At 38.2% G+C, this 23,066-nt stretch overlaps 2 protein-coding genes and 1 long non-coding RNA gene across 6 annotated transcripts in view; 1 reads left to right on the top strand and 2 right to left on the bottom strand.

Moving 5' to 3' along the window:
• The window catches only part of cdc14ab (cell division cycle 14Ab), a 153,746-nt gene extending 148,065 nt beyond the window's left edge, over positions 1-5,681 (bottom strand). For 3 of the 4 annotated variants that reach the window (XM_069937999.1, XM_069938003.1, XM_069938004.1), the window contains exon 1: positions 5,412-5,605. In XM_069937999.1, the coding sequence (XP_069794100.1) occupies positions 5,412-5,511 (100 nt within the window). In that variant the 5' untranslated portion in view covers positions 5,512-5,605. Of the gene's footprint in view, positions 1-5,411 lie in introns of all 4 variants that reach the window. The other variant, XM_069938000.1, reaches the window with a different exon arrangement.
• Positions 5,682-6,203: 522 nt separating this feature from the next.
• LOC138763592 (uncharacterized) lies at positions 6,204-11,878 on the top strand. Its single transcript, XR_011357673.1, has 2 exons — positions 6,204-7,014; positions 11,668-11,878. It is a non-coding gene; the product is annotated as an uncharacterized lncRNA (long non-coding RNA).
• Positions 9,386-23,066, bottom strand: part of rtca (RNA 3'-terminal phosphate cyclase) — a 32,224-nt gene continuing 18,543 nt past the window's right edge. The window contains exons 5-11 of the mRNA XM_069938005.1: positions 22,770-22,828; positions 18,467-18,608; positions 17,546-17,670; positions 15,788-15,846; positions 13,904-13,998; positions 11,080-11,184; positions 9,386-9,969 (exon numbers count right to left, since the gene is read on the bottom strand). Coding sequence (XP_069794106.1) covers positions 9,871-9,969; positions 11,080-11,184; positions 13,904-13,998; positions 15,788-15,846; positions 17,546-17,670; positions 18,467-18,608; positions 22,770-22,828 — 684 coding nt within the window. The 3' untranslated portion in view covers positions 9,386-9,870. The remainder of the gene's footprint in view (positions 9,970-11,079; positions 11,185-13,903; positions 13,999-15,787; positions 15,847-17,545; positions 17,671-18,466; positions 18,609-22,769; positions 22,829-23,066) is intronic.

Below are 23,066 nucleotides of genomic sequence, written 5' to 3'. Positions count from 1 at the left end.
AAATATGAAAGATTAAATGAGGAAAAAAGGTCAATGGTGGATGGCTAAAATCAATGGTAACAGGATCAGTGAACAAATAACAAATCTAGAAACAAAACTTGGAGAAAGCATACTCGTTAACTATAAAGTTTATAATCTGAAATCATCCAAATCCACATCTGTAAAATGCCAATTCAAAAGAAAAGTGTGACCTTATGTGTATGGAGTAAAAATTGAAAGTCTGCAGACACCACAATTTAAGCAAAAACACAATGCTGGGGAAGCTCGACAGTTCAAACAGTGTAAAGATAGCAAAGATAAGGATATATAACAAATGTTTCAAGTTTGAACTCTTCATCCATCTTGATCATAACTTTCTGTTTCCTGCAGCTGTCTGCTATCTCCTTGAAGATTTGCTCCTCCAATTCTGATCCATAAATACACTCCTCAGCTCTACCCATACTGCCACAGTTAACAAGCCCTTTAGACTGTCCTATCTGAGCACAGCTGTGATATTTGCTCTGACTAACAATGCTACTCCTCCCCCTTTCATTCCTCCAGCTCTATTGCATCTGAAACATCAAAACTCTAGAACAATGAGGGTTTTGCCGGATTTCCCCTCCTGCAATCGAGTTTCACTATGGCCATAATATCATAATTCCACATGCCAATCCACGGTCTAAATTTGTCTGTCTTTCCTACAATACTACTTGAATTGAAATAAGTGCACCTGACAACATTATTTCCACTACTCAAAACCCTTTGATTTCTATCTTTATATGTAGTCGTAACTTCATATTTTCACTCCTCCACCCCATTATCTGCTCTGGCACTGTGGTTCCTATCCCCCTGCAAATCTAGTTTAAACCTTCCTGGAGCAGAAATAGCAATCCTTCCTGCAATGATGTTGGACCCCTCCAGTTCAGATGCAAACAGTCCCATCGTACAGAAGATCCCACCTTCCCTGAAAGAAAGCCCAATGATACAGAAATCCAAAGACCTCCCTCCTGCACCATGTCTTTAGCCACATGTTAAGCTGCATTATCCTCTAATTTCTAACCTCTCAAGCGTGTGGCACAGGTAGCAATCTTATACTGCTCATTTATTAGTTACAACATTATTTCATCCTATTCCTTTGTTCTCCTACTGCCATCTCTTCTGCACAGAGTAACTTGTTTTCACTCTTTAATCTAAAACATAAACTCTCTCTCTCACTCTCTCTTTCTTTAGATAATGTCTAACCTGCTGAGATTTTCCAGCATTTTCAAGCGGGAAACTGCAGTTGATGTCAATAAAATATCATCCAGCATTTTATTGACTGGTGGAGCAGGCTTTAAGGGGCCATATGGCCTATGTCTGCTGCTATTTATTTATTCTATTCCCTCCCATCTGACCCCAACAAACAGAACCATTGTTCCCATGCTTTTTTCAGACTGTCAATATTTGTAATGATTATGTTATTCTTATTAGCACCTCCTCAAAACTTATCTTTATTTATTTGTCTCATTGCCCAATAACATTCTCTTATACAACTAGATCTTTTATTATTTAATTTCTGTGACCTTCCATCCAATCAGTTATATTGCTCTTTGTTCATATTCCCTCCTTCCCTGGCTTAAAACTAAAGAAATTGGAGCTGGAGTAGGCCATCCAGCCTTCATCACCCCTGTTTACCCCCTCTAATTCTAGATTCCTCAGCCAAGGAAAATATCCTCCTAACAATCAGGCTATTGAGCCATTGGGAAACCTTCAATGAAATCTCTGCTCATTCTTTTAAACACTAGAGAATGCAGGTCCAATCTAGCATCTGGCAAACGCATCTGAGGAACCCAGTTTTGTGAATCATCATTACTTCTGAAATGAGTATATCCCTTCTTAGTTAAGAAGACCAAACCCTTACACATTGTTGAAGCTGTGTCTTTCCCGCATCTCATGTAGTTGCAGAAGATTTATTTTCTGCAGTATTCAAATCCTCTTGTTATAAAGACTAACATACCGTTTGCCTTCCTTATTACTTACTGGACATGCATCTTGACTTTCAACAGCTTGTACAGAAACACACCTAAATCCATAAACATATCAAATTACGTAGTCTCTCACCATTTATCACACATCTACACTCCAGTGGTGTTCTCTAGGGATCTGTGTTGGGACCCCTGTTGTTTGTGATGTATATAAATGATGAATGCAAAGGTAGGTGGGTGGGTTAGGGAGTCTGCAGATGATGCAAAGATTGGTGGAGTCGTAGGTATGTAGATATCAGAGTACAACTGAATTTCTATCAGTTACAGACATGGGCAGACAAATGGCAGATGGAGTTTAACACAAGGTGTAAAACTTTGGGAAATCAAATGTCAGGGTAATATATATATAGTTAATGGCAGGACTCAAGAAGTTTAAAATACTTCATTGATATCTGAAAGAGGTAGTAAATATGTATTTCTAGGTATGATATCATATGAAATGATAAAATCTACAATTCACTGTACCTATGCAAGGATCCAAAAAGGAAACCAGAAACAATGCAAGAGAATGGTTAGCTTGTCCTGCCCATATTTCTAGGACAGGACAATGTAATTTAAAATTATGGGCATACCTGTTTTATGAAGAACTGCTTTCACAAGGGGAGGGGTGCAAAGGTTATTGGGAAAAGTGAAAGAAAGAGAAAACCATTTGCGTGAAACTTGGTTTTATTGAGACAGCTTTAATAAGTGGAACATAAAGTCTATATCAAAGATCAGAAAGAAATCAAGGATAAGATTTGATTATTATCAGAGATCATGAGTATGTTGAATGCTGTGCTTACCTCCAGTAACCAATACTAAAAGCATTCATAGTAATTTGATGATGGGCTACTTTGGCATTGCAAATTTCTAAAAGGATTAAAAGTGGAGTAAAAAGATTGGTGGAGAAGAATAAAATTAGAATTGGCTCTGAAAAGATTTTGGTTGAAGATTCACAATGTATCTGTATTTCAATCATAAATGGTCATATCTTGTCTGAAGATTATGCCCTGTGATTGTAGCTCTTTCCCATTAGCCCCTACCCCTCTAACCTACCTGATGTTTCACTTGGGTAAATATCCTCACCTTACAAAATGCTTTTTAGATTCATTAATTCATAGAAACTTAACCACATCAATCTGAGTTAAAGGATATTTTATTATAATGTTTCAAATTTGCAGTAAGTATTTCCATGGACAATTTCAGTAACAATTTAGTTTTTGTTGTGCAATAGAATGGTAGGAATGTGGAATGAGCTGCCAGCTGGTGTGTTGAATGCAGGCTCGATCTTGAGTTTTAAGAATAAATTGGATAGATACATGGATGGGAGAGGTCTGGAGGGTTATGGAATGGGAGCAGGTCACAGGGACTAACAAAATAACAGTCAGCACAAAGTAGAAGGGCCAAATGGCCTGTTTTCTGTGCTGTAGCATTCTATGGTTCTATAGCTGAATAGCAGAGTTAATCAGATATCACACAACCAAATAAGTAAAATACCAGATCTCTCACCCAGGGAGATGATAAATTAGCTTCTGAAGGTAATGGGAAACAAGTAAAGACAAATGGAAATAGATAAATCAAAAATGCCTCTTTTGAACAATTATCTTTTTTTAGCTCATTCGATTCAGTTATTTCTACTACATGTGGCAGGGGGGAAAAAACTACATATAAATAAAGCCCATCTTCAAACGACTAAAAGGAATGGAGGATTATCACTTACAGATTTTATTGGGTGTTTAACTTATGTAATTTATTTTTATTATTACATTTTGAGCCAGAACCCTTCAAGGTATGAGTAAATCATAATCCAGATTATTGCACACTGAGCTAACATATATGCTGGATTAACTATTGATAACAGAGTTCACTAACAGAAGTTCAGTATCTCTCTATTACAGTATATGTATGGATGTTGTAACATTTAAATAATTACTGAGTCTCCTTCCCTGTTGTACGGAACTTTAAAACCTGACTATATTGCAAGGTTCTTTTATTTTGCAAGATAGGAAACAACAACCAGCTTCCCCATGTGTTCAAGACTTGAGAGTTTGTTTATATGATGTTTGCTGAGAGATATTATTGCTCAGGGTATTGATTGATCTATCTGGAAAAGGCATATTGCTCTCTATATTTCTACAACGAGATAAAATGGTTTCTTGGTTTCACCACTGAAGTGGCACTGCAAACAGTAGTACACTGCACTGGAATATTAAACAAAATCTTTGGGTTCAATGGAATGTGTAGCCACAGACTCTGAGATTAGGGAACAGTGAGTGCTACCATTTAAGCCACTGTTAGCAATGGACATGAAACTGATTTGGGCAAAAAGTGCAACTTTAATGCCCATTTCGCAACAACAAAGTTGTTGCTCTACAAGGTCAACCTGATTCAAATTCAGAAGTACAGGAAAATTTGCCATGAAAAGGTTTCACACCTCCTACTCTTGACAGTTTAGTCACTGCAATGTACTGTAATGGGTGTCATTACCTGGCCTAAAAATAATCTTTGCCTACCTCAAGTGCGTTTAAAACATATTGTTTTAAATTATTTACTTCAACATTAAGCATTCCACCAGTAGTCGCTAAATTATAATTCTTTCTTTGGCTTGGCTTCGCGGACGAAGATTTATGGAGGGGGTAAAAGTCCACGTCAGCTGCAGGCTCGTTTGTGGCTGACAAGTCCGCTAAATTATAATTACAATGGAATAAAACAGTATAAATATGATTTTTGCCTGGTTATAATTTATCATAACCCGAGTACATCGATATTTTAATGACCTCGTTTACAAATTAAGCAGTGACCCAACTTGTCACACGATACCCTCTCTGTATGCTTCCATGACAATAGCACCAATATAGAAACGGAAGGATTAGCGTCGTCAGTATCAAGTTTATCACGATCTTCATTTCGCCATTCCAAAAAAATCCTTAAATCCATACAATTCCTTCTTTTTTCTCTTTCCCAATTTAAAGAAAGGATTACTAAATCTATCTGCACTGGAATGTAAATGTCAAGATACCACAGACTATAAAGTAATCATGAAAGATTTAGTCGTTAACACATCCGCACTTCTGCAGTTTTCCTACAGTTGCAATCATGCCTCCTGTTGCACATGTTGGACAAACTGACGATGCAGGGGGAAAAAGTACACGTACACTCCTGGGTGCCGGCAGCGACAACTCGGAACCTTCCACCGACAAGCCTTCGTTTATTGTAACATTTCTGTAATATTTAAACCATCCCCAATTGAGAACAGTTGCATATTTGAGTTCACAATGTAGGGATTTTAAATTCATGGCATTGGTATATCGATTTTAATTTAGCCCAACTATAGACGCAAATAAACATATCTGGCCAAAAAGACCACTCGAACAGAATGCATGATCCCGATTTTCAAACTTGCATATTCTCTGAGTTTCAACAACCTACCCCCAATATCAACAAACCAAGCACGATCTGCCGCGGATCGATTGAATTGGTCGGGGCTCCACATGTCTGGACAGTGATTCCAATTAGAAGGGTCTGACATCCCTTCGCAGGTTTTATGGCTTTGGTACGGATGAAATCAAGTGAACATGCTGCATTGAATTTCAGTAGATGAGGGCACAGGTTTGGGTTCAAGGCAGTTTGCAGTTGGGGTGATTTCAGCGCTACCCGGGGCTTTGTGACGTCCCCCTCGCCCATAACACGTGGCAGACCCCGCACCTATAGGGGCTGCTGAATCCCTTAATAGCTTTCCTGCAGCTCTATGCTTGGCTAACTAATCACCAACTATATTCCAAAATTATAAAAATAAAGACCTGAAATACTGGGGTGTTATATATGTTCGGAAAGCTGTTAGATACAAGTAGAAAAACAGCCCGTCTGGAGGTCTCGCAATAAATTAAAACGAAAGACAGCACCCATTCATTGGGATTTAAGTCAATGCCAATTGTAATGTGATCGTTTGGACATTGGCCTCACCGCCTGTTCTATCTAACCCATCAGAAGGGGCGCAATCTGACAATTTGTTACTGATGGAAAATTCATCAATAATTTTCCCCAATATTACTGCAGGAGAGATAAAATGGCGCATATCAATTGTATATGTAAAAATTGTTCGTGACTTGCAGCAGCCCAAGTTTGAAATCTGTGAAGCCATGCAAATGAAGTTATTGTATGGTCACTGCCGTCACTGGGGGTGCGGACGGCACTGGCTGACACCATCAGAGGGGGTGACACCAACATGACGTCTATAACATTTTTGTGCAGTGTTTCAGCAGAAATGTATTATTGTTTATAAAAATATCAATGGAGTTGTAACAACAAAAACATTTTTGTATCAGTATACCTACTGGACTGCTTCAGGGCGCAGTCCAGATCAGAAACAGCACTCCTAAGACTATTACATGAGCTCCCCAGGACTGTGCTTAGTCCATTGCTGTTCACTCTGCCGGCTCATGACTGTGCCACAAAACACAGCTGGAACCACATCATCAAGTTAGTTGACTATACCTCGGTGGGCCTTATCAGCAAGAAGGATGAGTCAGCAAGAGATGAGCTTCAGTCGCTTATGGACTGGTGCAGAGCCAACAACCTGCACCTGAATATAAATAAAAGAGATGGTTGTTGACTTCAGGAGGGCCTGGGGAAAATCACTCTCCACTGACCATTGATGACTCTACCATTGAGGTCATCAAGAAAGCCAAGTTTGTTGGTGTGAACTTGGCAGAGAATCTTACCTCGTCCCTTAACACCAGCCCCATACTCAAGAAATCCCAGCAGTTCCTCTACTTCCTGTGAAGGCTGAGGAAAGTTCATCCCCCACTCTTCATCCTCACTACATTTTACAGAGGATGTATTGAGAGCATCCTGTGCAACTGCATCATCACCTGGTTTGGAAACTACCACCTCAGACCGTAAGACCCTGCAGAGGATAGTGGAGTCAGCAGAGAAGATTATTGGGGTCTCTCTTTCCTACCATGATGGACATATACAACACACAATGCATGTGGAAGGAAAATAACATTGTGAAGAACTTCTCACACCCCAGGCAAGTTTTAAGTTTTCCCTCTGCACTTGGAGGCCTAGCATGAAATGGCCTTCTGTTATTATGGAGAAGGTGGTTAAGTGGCCTGCACCAGATGGACTACATCCCAAGAAATTAAAGGTTGCTGAAGAGATTGTGAATGCGTTGTTCGTCAACTTTCAAGCACTACTAGAATGGGGAATGGTTCCAGAGGACTGGAAGATTGCAAATGTCACTCCACTCTTTAAGAAGGAAGTGATGCGAAAGACAGGGAACTGGTTAGCCTGACTTAGATGGTAGGCAAGATTCCAGAGTCCATTATTAAGGATGAGGCTTCAGGGCACATTAAAGCACAACATAAGCCAAAGTCAGCATGTTTTGTTCAGGAGTGATCTTGATTGACAAATCTAATGGAATTCTTTTGAGGAAGTAACTAGCAGGCTAGAGTAAGTTAACTCAGTGGCTGTTTTTCCATTTGGATTTTCAGAAGGACTTTGACAAAACATTGCACAGAAGACTGCTAAATAATAAAGGAGTGCATGTCATGACAAGAAAGATAGAAGATTGGCTGACTGGCAGAAGGCAAAGAGTGAAAATTGGGGTAGGGGTCTTTTCTGGCTGGCTGCCAATAATTAGTGGTGTTCCACAAGGGTCAGTGTTGGGTCCATTACTTTTAATGTGTGGTGTAGATTTAGATGACAGAACAAAGATAGGTGCAGGGGAAGGTAGTGTTGAAGAATCAGAGTCTGCAGAGGACCTTGAAAAGAGTGGGAAATGGGCAAAGAAATGGCAGATGGGATACTGTATAGGGAGTGTATGGCCAAGACCAAGATTCCTTTATTGTCCTGTAATAGTACAAAAGAAGTAACATTACACAAAATTGTTTTCTGCCTGCTGTAAGGCAGAGTCCCCATTAGTTTCACCTGGCAACCTTTCCAGTAAGATAAAGAGAAGCAAGGGAGTCCCTTCAAAGACACCGAGTGTCCATGGATTTGCCTCTAGTAGTCCCGCAGCCTTTGCAACTGCACAGACTCCGGTTCGACTCATCAGCAACCCAAGCTCTAGATCCAAACTTCAAACACAATCAGGAAGTCTTCAGTGCCTGAGGCTTTTCAGGGGCCCTTCTTGCCCTCCGCACCCTCTTGAATTCCCACTCTGATGCCTAGTTCCCAGCAGCCTGTGTGGGTCCATAAACTGCTGAGTCCCTCACTTGCCGCCACCATGGTCACTATCCTGTAGTCTCCTCTGGTTCTCCTTCTTAATGTCAGGTGCTCTTCTGTTTCTGGTGCTCCTTGGAACCTGAAACCCCTTGTGGCCTCTGAAGAGCACAGGTGCTGCCCTCATGATTGCAGGATTTTAGTTTGAAAGCACAGTCAGCTCTTTTAACAGGCCATTTAACCTGTAGGGAGCCACCAGCATAGGACTGGGTGGTTGAACCCTTCAGAGTAGCGCTGTGCCTCCGTTCTTCGGGTCCATGAGTAGCAGCCCTGCCGTTACAACAGTGTTGGTATGCACTTTGGCACAAGGAATAAACACACAATTTTCTAAATGGGAAGAAGTCCTGGTGTAGAATTCACTAAAAGTTAATTTGCATTTTCCTTCCTTACAACCTGCAGTATTAGTGTTCATTTCGAGGGAATTAGAATATAAAAGCAAAGGTGCTTGTCAGACTGTATTTGGAATATTGTGAGCAGTTTAAACCCCCTTATCCAAGTAAAGATATGCTAGATGTTGGAAGAGGTTCCAGACGAAGTTTACAATGATCCTGGGAATGAGTGGTTAACATACAAGGAGCATTTGATGACTCTGAGCCTATACCCACTGGAGTTTAGAAGGATGAGGGTTAGGGTTATTGAAAAAGTTAGATAGATGATGTTTCCAGTAGTGGAAGAGTCAAAGACCAGAGGGCATAGCCTCAGAATAAAAGGACATCTCTTTAGAAAAGAAATTAAGAGAAATTTCTTCAGCCAGAAAGTTGTGAATCTGTGAAATTCATTGCCATAGACCAATGGTTCTCAATCTTTGTGAACCACCTTAAGCAATCCCTTACTAATCACAGAGCACCTATGGCATAGGAAATACTTAAAGTGGTATGTGAGTGGAAAGAAAATGGTTGAGAACCACTGCCATTGACAGTTGTGGATGCCTCATCATTGCTTTAAATCTACCCAAAGGTTGAAAGGTTCTTGATGCAAGGACAAAGTTAATAGGGAGAAAGCATGAAAATTGGGTTGAAAGGAGAATACATCAGCCATATTTGAATGGCATAGCAGACTCAATGAGCTGATTGGACTAATTCTCCTCCTATGGTCTATTGGAAGTCTAAAAGTCTAAGAATGGCAAATTAAATATCAATAAATGGGGGCAAAAAAGTGTCAAATTACAGATCAATTGCTAAAATTGAATGACTGCTCATTTTTATTCATAAGTAAATTTGATGTTATGTTCAATGAAAATCATACACAATATTCAAATGTAGCTGTCTTTTATAAGCACATTTGGTGTACTGCAGTAAGGCCATGCACATAAACAATAATAACTACTACAGCTTGAATTCCTTTTTGCAATGTCAGATTTTATACATTTCCTCTTGGTGGATTAAGAGAACAAAGTAGAATACACAGAATCATTCTGTCACTATCAATATGCTTGAGTTAGTCTTTTTCACTTTCCAAAATTCTGTCGTGCTTTAAAGTTGTTTTATCCAGTTATGTTCTGTTCCTTATGTCAGTGCATCCACAAGAAACAGTTGGATTGTCATCTCATGTTTATTTTTGTAAATATGAATCTCACATTAAGCAGCGACTAGGATCAAGAATACCTATGGCACTGAGAAAAAAAAGCTTCCATTGCTTTTGGCATGATGGGTACATCTAAATATCAGAAGTTGGGATTTGTCATTCCTATCCCTTCACATTCTATGATGCATCTTTCTGATCCAGATTCTTGATCATTTATTTTATTTACAGTAAACTTGGCCTGTAAAAAATACAATGCAAAGTGAAAATTTGTCCCAACACCGCTCACAAAACAAGAAATTCTTGTCATTATAAAAACATTATATTATTGGATTTCCTAAGACATGAATGCAATGTAGAATAAATAGAAACAAAGGTTAAAAAAAAACACTATTAGGTTTTATTCAAATAAAAATAACTAAGTTAGAGGACTCCACTGAAGTGTACAAACATGAGAGCAGAAATTATGCGATAACCAAGCTACAGTGCCATTTTCCAATCACTGTTTGATTGACCATACAGCATTAATGAATGAATATTGGATTTGCTTATCCCAGAGAGTTGCATGTTCATATCCAGAGCACACCATTCACATAGATGCAGTATGGATCAGTCTTTGATCAAATTTTAGAGCAATGTACATATACCAAATAATGCTTGATACCTTTAGTATTCCATGAGATTGAAAAATCATCAGGAATAAATCATTCAAGTTAAAGTTAAATAGTTTCCAATTTGTAGAGTGACCTCAAAAATGTTATTTTTAGCGACTCTGCACTTTATGGATGATTTTGCATCTGTATTAAAATGACTCCAGTGGTAGGATAATCTGAATTGTTTTAATTATATTTAGGATGAGTAGTGTTATTTTCAAAGAATATTATACAGGAAACTAGAGTTAAAGTTTACTACAAAAATTGGATGACGTTTTCCATCTTCCACTTTCATTGCAAAAATTGCTCGACAACAAAATGATACATTTGACAGCAAAGGTATAATAACAAATCATGGAAAGCATCAAACCACTTATCAATATTTTTAAATAAAGCTTTGCCTTTCTTTTTTTTAAAATAAGAATAAAATAAAAATTACATGCCGCCACACTTCAGTTTTAGTCTGTTTGATGTGGGGGGGAGGGGAGGGGGAGAAAGAAGAAAGGATTCTCCCAATTATAGGATAATATTTTGCTAACTGCTGTATTTGACCTAAAGGTGATTAAGGATTATCATAAAACTGTTTTGCACTTACTCCCTCAGTTTGAACTGGTAATCTTTGATTGTGACCATATATCCTAAAAATAGACATCACAATTACATTGCCAGAAATGTATTTAAAAAACTTGTATACTGACCTTGGTTAGCATTTCTGCAAAGTGGATAGCTGTTTGAGAGTGAAGAGTCAATGGCCCAGTTCTTACTCTGGAGACACCACTTGCAAGAGCCATGAAAATGATGATCTGATCCAAAGAAATGTGCAATCAGAAAAAAAAAATATCGCCTCCATTTCAATATTCTCAGGGCTATGCATTTAAGGAATCTGATTTTCAGAACTTAGTCTAAAGTAATGCTGTTGAACAGGAACATTCTTAAAAATATCAAATATTCAAATGATTAAAAACTGCTGCCAAATCAAGGTAGGTACCAAAACATCTCTCCTTTTAACCTTAGTAGTAGTATCTGATTATGACAGCAGGGAAACAGGCAATTGCCCAACTTGTTCATGTTGAGCAATATGGAGTCTAGATAAATAGTGCAGTGAAACAAATACAATTTATTGTCTTCACATATGTAAACAATAAAATGGAAGAAGAGTTCAAGATTTCTACTGAACTCAAGCTATCAAAATTTCAGCACTAAATGAGATAGGCATGCATTTATAAATGTATTCTTAATACAAGATGTTTGCAATAATGTTTACATGAATGGTTTTCCACCCACAGATGGAGGTTAAATGAAAGACAATTGCAAAGCTTCTGTCACTCTATTCTCTCTTGAGAAAAAGATCTACAGACAAGTAAGCAGTACAATGCAGTTTTCAGTACCATGAACTTTACTCTCCCTGAATCTTCATAAAAACACTATCAAAAACAGGTTCAACAAGAAAATTGCAAGTGCATTAATCTATGGGAATAAATATGCCAGCCAAAATGATTTTAAGAACCCAAGGTGTTTTATATTCATGTAGATAAATGGGAGAGTGGGTCAAAGACCTAGTTTTGGTGCTGAATGGTATTATTAAGAACAACAATCTCAATACAAGCTTTTATGCTTCTTGTCAATTTAATAAAATGCAATTATATAAGGGTCAAAATGAGATTCCTGCTACTGTATGCTTGAGACACGAATAGAAATTACCCCCACTCCACATAGTTGATTGTATATTTGACCACCAAAATACAGCCAGCAGCAGTCCGTGAAGTTCATTATCGAGGCAGAAAAATGGGAGGTAATCAGATTTCAGATTTATTGTCAAGTACATAGATGACATCACATACAACCCTGAGATTTCTTTTTCTGCAGGCAAGGCCAAATGACCACTTATGGGCAATGCAAAAAAACTCTACATAACATATACATGTAAACAAGAACTGTAAACAGATAATGAATATAAACAAACTGACTGTATAATACAGAGAGAATAAAAATAATCATAAAATGCACAAGTAAGAGTCCTTAAATGAGTGCCTAATTGAGTTTGTTGTTGAGGAGTCTGATGGAGGAGGGGTAGCAGATGTTCCTGAACCTGGTGGTGCAAGTTTTGTGGCACCTCTACCTCTTTCCTGATGGCAGCAGCAAGAGCAGAGCATGTGCTGAGTGGTGTAGATCCTTAATGACTGCTGCTGCTCTCCAACTGCAGTGTTCCCTGTAAATGTTCTCAATAGTGGGGAGGGTTTTTCCTGCAATATCCTGGGCTGTGTCCACTACCTTTTGGAGAGCTTTATGCTCAGCAGTATTGGTGTCTCCATACCAGACCGGGATGCACACTTTCTACCACATCTGTAGAAATTTGCCAGGGTTTATGGTGTCATATCAAACTCCAGAGAAAGTAGAGGCGCTGACATGCTTTCTTCACAGTACCATTAGTGTGTTGGATCCAGGAAAGATCCTCCAAAATAATGACACTCAAGAACTTAAATTTGCTCACCCTCTGATCCCCCAGTGATCACTGAATTGTATACCTTTGGCTTTCCCTTCCTGAAGTTTAGGTTGCATTGAATTGTTGAGTTGTTGATGCACCATTCAGCCAAGTTTTCAATCTCCCTCCTGTATGTAGGCTCATCACCTTTCTTTACACAACCCACTACCATGGTATCATCGGCAAATTTGTAGATGGTGTTATTGTTATACTGAGTCACACAGTCATAGGTGTAAACTGAGTAGAGCAGGAGGCTAAGAATGCAGCTCTGTGGTGCTCTGTTACTGATAGAGATTGTGGAGATGTTTTTATCAATCCTCACTGATTGTGGTCTGGAGGAGGGGAAATCCATGATCCAATTACACAGTGGGGTGTTGAGTCCAATGTCTTGGAGTTTGCTGATCAATTTTGAGGGGATGATGGTGTTAAATGCCAAACTGTACTCAATAAAGAGCGTAGTGATGAATGCATCTTTACTGTCCAGGTGTTCCAGGGCTTTGCATAGAGCTAGTGAGGTGACATCTACCATAGACCTGTTGCTACAATAGGTGAACTGGAACTATCATATCCATGTCACCACTCAGGCAGGAGCTTATGTGCTTCAAGTCCAGCCTTTCAAAATACCATCACTGTTGATGCAAGTGCAAATGGTCAATAGTCATCAAGGCAGGTTAATGCACTCTCCTTGGGCACTGGTATGATTGACGCCTGTTTGAAAAGGTGGGTTACATGCCCTGCTGTAGAAAGATATTGAAGATACCCGTGAATACATTGGAAAATTGGTCAGGACAGACTAATACTCAGCCAGGTACTCCATCCGGATGCTTTCCTCAGATTCAATCTCCTGAAATCAGACGCACATCATTCTCAGATACAGAGAGAATGGGATCATCAGGGACATGGGGCTGTGGAGGGGTGGTTCTCGCTGTTACTGTCATCAAATTGGGTGTAGAAGGCATCGTTCCTCTGGGATTTTAGGATTATAATAGGTTAATTTTACAAAAACATTTAAATTTTAAAAAGTATTTTAAATAATCTACCTGGTCCTGCAAGTACTGGTCCACACATCCACCATGACGAAGATTAATCAACAACATCTCAGCAGCTTCACTTCCAACTCTGTCTGCAGAAACTCCTGTATTTCAGAAATAGCCTAGTCTCAGTGATTTGACTCAATTTGCATGTCTTGCTTCTTCATGAATTTAAAGGACTTTCACAAATCCAAAAGCATTAGTCATCTCTATTATCTCCATCTTTTGACATCACTGTTATTACACCCCCATTATTCCGAAATGCTTTTCATTACTTAAATTGCTAAATTATCCTACTTTACGATCAGATTTTGTATGTTGAAGTTCCCATGAAGAGCTTTGAGATACATGACTACTTTAAAAAGTATTATATAAATAAGCTGTGTGCTAGGATTAAGAGCTCAATACATTCATTTACATTAATTTTAGACAACACTCTAAACATGGGGGAGAGAGAGAGAGAGAGAGAGAGAGAGAGAGACAGGGGAGTGGCCTAATAGAAATCAACATTTATGCCATCCTGTTGGAGAGTGCTCAGAGAAAGAATGTTAGGTTTTGATCCTCCAATGCAAGACCACCTGCAAATTTGAGGAGTGTGACAGAGTATATAGATATGTTTTTGGGAGATAAATTGGGAATGGTTTGTTAGAGTAAGTCACATACAAACACTTTAAAACAGATCTTATTTAAAATACTGGAGCTCTTCCCCATGCTAGACATATCAGCTCCACAGCTTTTGCAAGAGCTTTGGAGAGTTCCCAAGTGACTTCACTAATGGATTGTTCTTTACCAAAAGGAGCCATCTTCTGTATGGAGTAGAGCTTGCTGTTCTAAGAGGGTCATGTGGTTTTGCAAGCAGAGAGTCAAACAGGCTCTCTCTGTGTGAGAGAGAGAGAGAGACTTCTGCTACAGTGTTTCAGCCAGCAGAAGCAGTTGGGACTGGAACAGGACAAGCTGGCAAGCTTGTGGAAAACCCTATTTGGAAGACAGCCTGGTCAAAGCCCTTGTGGTTCACGCAAGAGGAGAGGACTGGGCTGTCTTGTGTTTCACTTGGAATAAGGGAAACAAAAAGGAACTCTGTGATGACCTGAAAGAAAGAGGTTATCATCTGGAGAACCTGAAGGGGGAAGTTTCATCAGCAAGACATTGAAGAGGCTGATGGAAGTACATCAGTGGTTGATGTCCTGGAACAACAAATCTCACTCTGAAAACCAACAAGAACCTTCCTGAGCGGTAACCATTTACCATTCAAGCACCAAAGCGTTTATAACTTTATAAATGTTAAATTCTGTGCACAGTATAAGAATTGCTTGCAACCAGTGAACTTGGAGGAATGAGAAGTGAGATTGGACTGTGAACCAAAGAACCTTTCTGAACTTACACACACGTTACATATACGTGCACTTAGAATTAGAAGTTAGGTTAAGTAAGTCAATAGTGAAAAGTTAAAGTGTGATTCTGTTATCATGTTTAAACATAATTAAAAACAACTTTTGTTTAAGTCTTGTCGAATATTGGTGAAATTGCTGTTGGGTTTTGGGATCCTCTGGGCTCGTAATAGGAGGAACACCTAATATTCCATCTGGGCACTTTCCAACTGGATGGGTATTGTCTCCCTCTCTTCTCCATCCCTCTACCCCCTTTACTCTCCATTTAGAGAGCCATCCCCTCCCTCTTTCACTTCTCAGCTGTTTTCTCATGCCCTCTCACCCATATCCCCTCTGACCTCTTGTTCATGAGCCTGTGCTCCTCTCCCTACCATTTTATTCAGGTGTCTGCTTGCTTTTTGCTCATACCTTGATGAAGGGCTCAAGACCAAAACATTGGTTATGCATTTTTATTTTTGCTACATAAAGAATGGTGTGTGATTTGTTAAACTCTAAATAACCTTACCTCTTTTACCAAGAGCAGATCCTGCAAGTACACATCCTGTAGAAGTTTCAGCAAAGATACTGTACAAGGAAAACAATAAAATTGATCTAGAAACATGAACTATTTTTGAAGGTCTTTCTGACAATGACAATTTATCACTACAAAGGTTGGTCAAAATCAGCTCCCAATCTTGAAAAAAGAAACATCTCTTGTAAATTAGTCACACAAGGTCTTTTTTTAGAGCCCTTAAATTTGTAAAATTACATTTTAAAATATAGTCCAAAAAAGTCTTGGTTCAAAAAAACCACCACAATTAATCCAGTATGATCACAACATTAAGAAAATGTATTGCCTTGAAATCAGATTACTTCAAAGGGCATGATTCTTACAATTTATTTCAAAATGTTATGCATTTACTATTATTTTAAGTATGGGACTTGTGATAAGTACATAGAAATTACTTCAATAACACAGATGTTATTAAACTTGAATGTGATCACTATACAAAAAAAGTGTCAAGACTCACTGACATTGATTTTACCATTGAAGAACAGGTTCTAATTTGAAAGGTAATGTCCTATTAAAATTAATCCTCTTTTAGTAAAGATTATCTTTATTTGTATTGATAACAAAGAAATTAATTGGTGCAGCATACTTATTAAGATGCGACCACTTCAAACATCAATTATTTTCACAATCTTGTTTACTAATGTTTGAATAGTATTAATTTCAAGATATTGTTTGAAATTGAGCACAGCCTGACAACAAATCATCACTACATTTTCATAACACGCATCAGGTGCCACATCTGAACTGTTAAAATTATAAATGGGGCAAGTTTATTAATTCACACAGCACGTCTCAGCAGTTCTGGGGAACAGGTTAAAATAATGTGGGAAATTCTGGAGTAGCTAAATTTTCTGCCTCTGGGTTTTCTCCTCATTTGCTGAAATAGTACTTGTAGTGAGAAGGTCATGTAACAAATCAAAACACTTACTTAATATCAGCAGTGCAAAATTGTAAATAGTGGAATATCAATTAGCACTATACACCTAATTTTGTCATTTTGCCATTGTATTAGAATAGTAAGACAGCTTTTTCCAAACTACTACGTTCTTTTAACAATTAAGATCACAGAACACAATTCCATCCTATCCCCACAACAAAAAAAAGTAACTGATGATGACCAAAGTCACAAATTGGCAGTAAAGTCAGATTATGAGGAGGTACTTTAAACTAAATCTTATACTAAGTTTTTACGGTAAATACAATTCCACTGGATCAGCAGTAACAGAATCCCTCAGCTGTAAAACTTGAAAGTCTGCAGACACAGTGGTTGAAATAAAAACACAATGCTGGAAAAACTCAGCAAGTCAAACAGTGCCATTTATATAGCAAAAAATACATAACCAATGTTTCAGGCTTGAGCCCTTCATCAAGGTATCAATTTAATGAAGGCCTCAAGCTAATATAAAGGGCACTGTTTGACCTGCTGAGTTTCTCCAACATTGTGTTTTTACTGACCACCTTGGCTTGCAGCCTTTTCAAACAGGAGAAAAACTGTATTTAAAAAGGCGTGGTTTTCAAGACTTTTACTAGCCTTGAAGAATGCTAATCAGTATTAAACATTTTGCTTGTGTTCAGTTTTTGAATTCACTTAATATGACATGGTGTGGTACCAAAAGCTGCCATGGAAAAGTTTATACAATATTTAAACCTGTAAAATCTTAAAGTAGAATGAAAAGTTCTCAAGTACAATGGCAGATATTTGCTTCTTACATAATTCCATTTCCGTTTCCAAAGGCCTTTTCCTTGGGCTCCTGCACAGGTTGGATATTTACATAAATATCATGCAATTCCTTCTTGATGCACCTAATGGCTGCAGATGCCATCTCATTTGCAAGCTAATAGAAAAGGAGATTAACACCAGTTAATACTCACCTCAGCATATTTCTCTTGTTTTAGAACTAATTGATTACTACAGTGAATTATTTTTCAATGCACCAGAAGTAATATTTTTACCATGTATGGAACAGAGCAAATTTCCAATCTTCAGTTGAAAATTGTGCGACATCCAATAAAAGACTGTTGTTTCAGATCTCAAGCCTATCAAAATAATTTGTTTCTGTTGTACTAAATTTGGTGCTCGATTACCAGAGATTTGGAGTTTAAAAACCCTGAGTAATTTGTGAAATGGAATTTAAATATATTTTATAATTTGTAAGCCCAAGCAGGAAAGTGACCAAAGAATTGCTGTCACTAACGTATTCATTCTCCAAAGTAGTTCAGTATGCTCATATTACTAATATTTACTAATTCTAACATACTTTCTCAGTATTGGCTACAAGCTCTTCCAAAGCTCTATGAGCAATGTGCAATCTCAACATAATTTGTTTTTGTTCTTCAGTGCAATTTCTTGATTGAAAACATTTCTCAACAGGCAGTACCACAAGTTTAACAGATACCCCTATAAATAGTATACTCAATAAGATAGTGGTCTTTACTTGAGCAGAGGTTGACCTCTCCAAGTTTCTATTCTGAACACTTTTTATCCTCTCTGAAACCACTGGATACACTATCCAAGAAAAAAAAATTTAAAAATGCTTGTTTTGAAGCCAAAAAAATTCTATAAAATAGAAAAACCATAATTATGTCACTATAAATATGTAACTTTCAATTATGATCAAATTTACCACTTACTTTAAATGGTAGAACTCCAGCAACAAAGGCTTTCCCATGGATCTTTGTAATTATTCCTCTTTCTGTCATATTTATTGGAGAAAGTAGTTTTGTAGGAGACAATTTAATTCTCACCTCACCGCCACCTCTTGGATAGTAACCTCTGAAAAACAAAATAAACATACAGTCTTCAACCTCAGCATTTAAAATTAATTTACCTTATTAATCTGGTGCCAGATGAAACAGAATGCAGAGTCGATAAATCACTGGTCCTTTGTCCAAATCACTGGTCTTCTTGAAAATGTACACGTTTGTACATGTAATCATTTTTCTTGTTGTGGAAAATGCAAAGAAAAATACTGCACATGCTTGACATAGATGGGGAAGAACAGAAAATATGAGATATACTCAGTTGGAATTAGTAAGCCTTCACACATTCCATCTGTGCCATTGCTTTTTACCCTATCAGATATTTCCTTTGTTCTCTCCAGCCTTCCCCGTTAACAGCATCCCAAAGTATGGGGGTTTTCAAATGGCTCCAGGTTCTGATAAAAGGTTATTGAAACATGAACTCTTTTTCTTTAAAGATGGTGCCTAACCTGATGAGCACATGAAAGCCATTTTATCCATATAACCATTTAAAGCACAGAAACAGGCCCAATTTAGCTCTACTAGTCTAGGCTGAACATCATCTCCCACCTAGTCCCACTGATCTGCATTTGGCCCATAACCCTCCACACCTCTCACGTCCATATACCTATCAAACCTATCCTTGAATATTATCATCAATCTCGCTTCTACCATCACTGCTGGAAGTTCATTCCATACCCCACCACCCTCTGCGTGAAGAAATGTCTCCATACGTTTCCCTTAAAATTTTACTCTCAATCCATGTCCTCTTGTTTGAATCTCCCCCACTCTCAGTGGAAAAACCCTATCCACATTGACTCTATCCATCCCCCTTATAATTTTGAATACTTCTATCAAATCATCCCTCAACCTTCTACGCTCCAGGGAATAAAGTCCCAGCCTGCTCAACCGTTCCCTTTAACTCAAACCCTGAAACCCTGGCAACATTCTCATAAACTTCCTCTGCACTCTCTCTATGCTGTTTATATCCTTCCTGTAATTCGGCAACCAAAATTGCATACACTATTCCAAATTTAGCCTCACCAATGCCTTATACAATTTCAACACAACATCCCAATTCCTGTGTTCTATACTCTGATTTATGAAAGCTAACATATTAAATGTCTTCTTCACCACCCTATCCACATGTGATTCAACTTTCAGAGAATTATGTACCATGACTCCTAAACCTCTTTGTTCTACTGCACTTCTAAATTGTCTACCATTTAACATGTATGTCCGGGTTTGATCAGTCCAACCAAAATGTAGCATCTCACATCTATCAGTATTAAACTCCATCTGCCATCTTTCAGCCCACTCCTCTAACAGTCCTATATCACCTTGTAAGCTTTGATAATCTTCCTCAATGTCCACAACACCGCCAACCTTTGAATCATCTGCAAATTTACTAATCCAATTTGCCATTAATATACATGACAAACATCAGTGGACCTAGTACTGATCCCTGAGGCACTCCACTCATCACCGACCTCCAATTCGACAAACAATTTTCCACCACTACTCTCTGGCATCTCCCATCCAATCATTGTTGAATCCATTTCTCTACTTCATCATTAATATCTAATGCTGCAACCTTCCTTACTCACCTATTATGGGGAACCTTGTCAAAGGCCTTACTAAAGTCTAAACAGACAACATCCACCCCCTTCTCCTCATCAACCTTTTTAGTAACCTCCTTGAAAAACTCTAAGATTTGTTAGACATGATCTACCAAGTACAAAACCATGCTGACTACTCCGAATCAATCCCTGCCTTTCCAAATAGTTGTATATACCATCTCGAAGAACACTTTCCATTAATTTAGCCACCACCAATGTCAGACTTGCAGGCCTAAAATTACAAGATCTACTTTTGGATCCTTTTTTGAACAGCAGAACAACATGAGCCACCCTCTAGTCCTCTGGCACATCCCCCATGGCTTGTGACATTTTAAATCTTTCTGTCAATACCCCCACTATTTGCTCACTAACCTCCCTCAAGGTCCTACGGAATATTTTGTCAGGACCTGAGATTTATCCACCTTGATCTTTTTCAATATAGGCAACCATATTAATTATTATATTATCCATGAGCTCCCTACCATATTTCTTCACTTCATCTGGCTCAATATTCTTTTCCTTAGTGAATACTGAAGAAAAAAAAGTTTAAAATTTCACCCATCTCCTCTGGCTTCTCACAGAGACTATCCCCCTAATCTTCAAGGGGTCCAATTTTATCCATCACTACTCTTTTACTTTTAATTTACCTATAGAAACACTGGATTTATTTCTACTTTTCCTGCCAAAACAGCTTCATATCTCCTTTTAACCATTCTAATTTCCTTAAGAATTTTTTAAACTCTCCTTATATTCCTCAAGTAGTTCATCCCTTCCTTGCTGTTTATACCTGCTGTACACATCCTTCTTCCTCCAAACCAAGTTCCCAATATCTTTTGAAAACCAAAGCTCCCTACATTTTCTAACCTTTCCTTTAATCCTTACGGGGACATACCAACTCTGCGCTCTCAGAACTTCTCCTTTGAATATCCTCCATTTATCAGCTACATTCTTCCCTGAAAATATCTTAACCCAATCCACATATACCCTTTCTTCCAATCATGAATCTCAACCTTTGACCCACCTCTATTCTTTTCCATTACTAGCCAAAAATTAATAATATTATGATCACTAGACCCAAAATGTTCCCCAACACAAACCTGTTACCTGACCTACCTCGTTTCCTAATAGTAGATCATATACTGCCTCTTCTCGAGTCGGTTCTTCTATGCATTGATTCAGAAAACTTTCCTGAACACACTTAACAAACTCTACCCCATCCAGCTCTCTTACTGTATGGGCATCCCAGTTAATGTTCGGAAAGTTGAAATCTCCCACAACTACCACCTTGTGTTTATTACATATATATGCAATCTCCTTACAAATTTGCTCCTCTAATTCTCTCAACCCATTTGGTGGTCTATAATACACTCTATTAACGTATTCATGCTTCCGCCATTCCTCAATTACAACCAAATAGCCTTACTGGATGATCCCACCAAACCATTCTGCCACAGCACTGCTGTAATGTTCTCTCTAATAAGAAATGCAACTCCTCCACCTTTTATCCCCCCTGTTCTATCATGCCTAAAACAACAGAATACCTAACTGCCAAACATGCCCTTCCTGCAACCAAGTTTCACTGATGGCCACAATATCGTATTTCCATGTGGCCATCCATGCCTTGAACTCATCCTCCCTATTTACTATGCTCCTTGCATTGAAATATATGCCCTTGAGAGACCAAGAGACCTTTTGTTACCAACCACCTTTACCTTCCTCCCTCCTTCATTTATATTTTCACTCTGTTCCCTCCATTCCTTCCAGTCTAGGTATTCTTCCTCCTTACTCTGCACTCTCATTCTGATTCCCACATGTCTCCCAAACCAGTTTAAACCCAAAAAATTGACGAGTTTCTTGCCAGTTTGGAGAGGTTTGATATGACATTGAAAACCTTGGCAAACTTCTACAGAAGTGTAATGGAAAATGTGATGACTAGCTGCATCACAGCCTGGTAGGGGGCATCCACATCTCTGAGCAGAAAATCCTGCAAAAGGAAGTGGAGACATCTAAAACTTACCTCACTATCAAGAAAATCTACATGGAACACTGCTACAAGAGAGCAGCAGCAATCATCAAGGATCCACACCACCCAGGACATGCTCAGTTCTCACTGCTGCCATTAGGAAAGAGCAATAGGTGCCACAAGACTTGTACCACTTGGTTCAGGAACAGTTGCTACCCTTCCACCATCAGACATCTATTCAACAAACTCAGACTCATTTATGGACTCTTACATTGCATATTATTTTTTGCTCAATATATATTTTTTTACAGTTTGTTTACATTTCTTTGTTTATATTTCTCTTTTGCACAAGCATCTTTACTTGCGTGTAGTTTTTCTGCACCAATAAGCAGAAATTCTGTCTGGCCTGCAGGAAAAAAGAATCTCAGGGGTTGTATGTGATGCCATACATGTACTCCTACAAAAAAATCTGAATTTTGAACAACATTAAATCATTTCCATTCTATGTACTCAAGGATTAAGGCAAAAATAACCATCAGCCATTTTAACTCAAGTTGTCATTTAAACTGGTTAATCAATACAAAGCACCCAACCTCTGAACTTTAAAACCCACCTCATTTTTAAATCACAGTTGAACTGAAATCCAAACTTTTCAATGATTGGTTTACATACCTGTAAAACAGAAATTTGATTTATTAAATTGTACTTCTGATTGTTGAAACAATACTATTAAAATTGCTTTAGTACTACTACCATTCGTCTAAATCTGACTAAACAAACAGAGACTAACTGGGGTGTTCAGTGCTGCAGGTTAAAATTTGAATGTTTGCAGTCAGAATTTTTTTTTTTAAATTTTGGGTCATTCCTGATCCCATTTCAATAAACAAGAAAAAGTGGGTTACATCCTTCC

This window comes from Narcine bancroftii, chromosome 5, assembly GCF_036971445.1.
Source record: "Narcine bancroftii isolate sNarBan1 chromosome 5, sNarBan1.hap1, whole genome shotgun sequence".
Taxonomy (NCBI): Eukaryota; Metazoa; Chordata; class Chondrichthyes; order Torpediniformes; family Narcinidae; genus Narcine; species Narcine bancroftii.
This window is presented reverse-complemented; position numbering and strand designations above follow the sequence as displayed.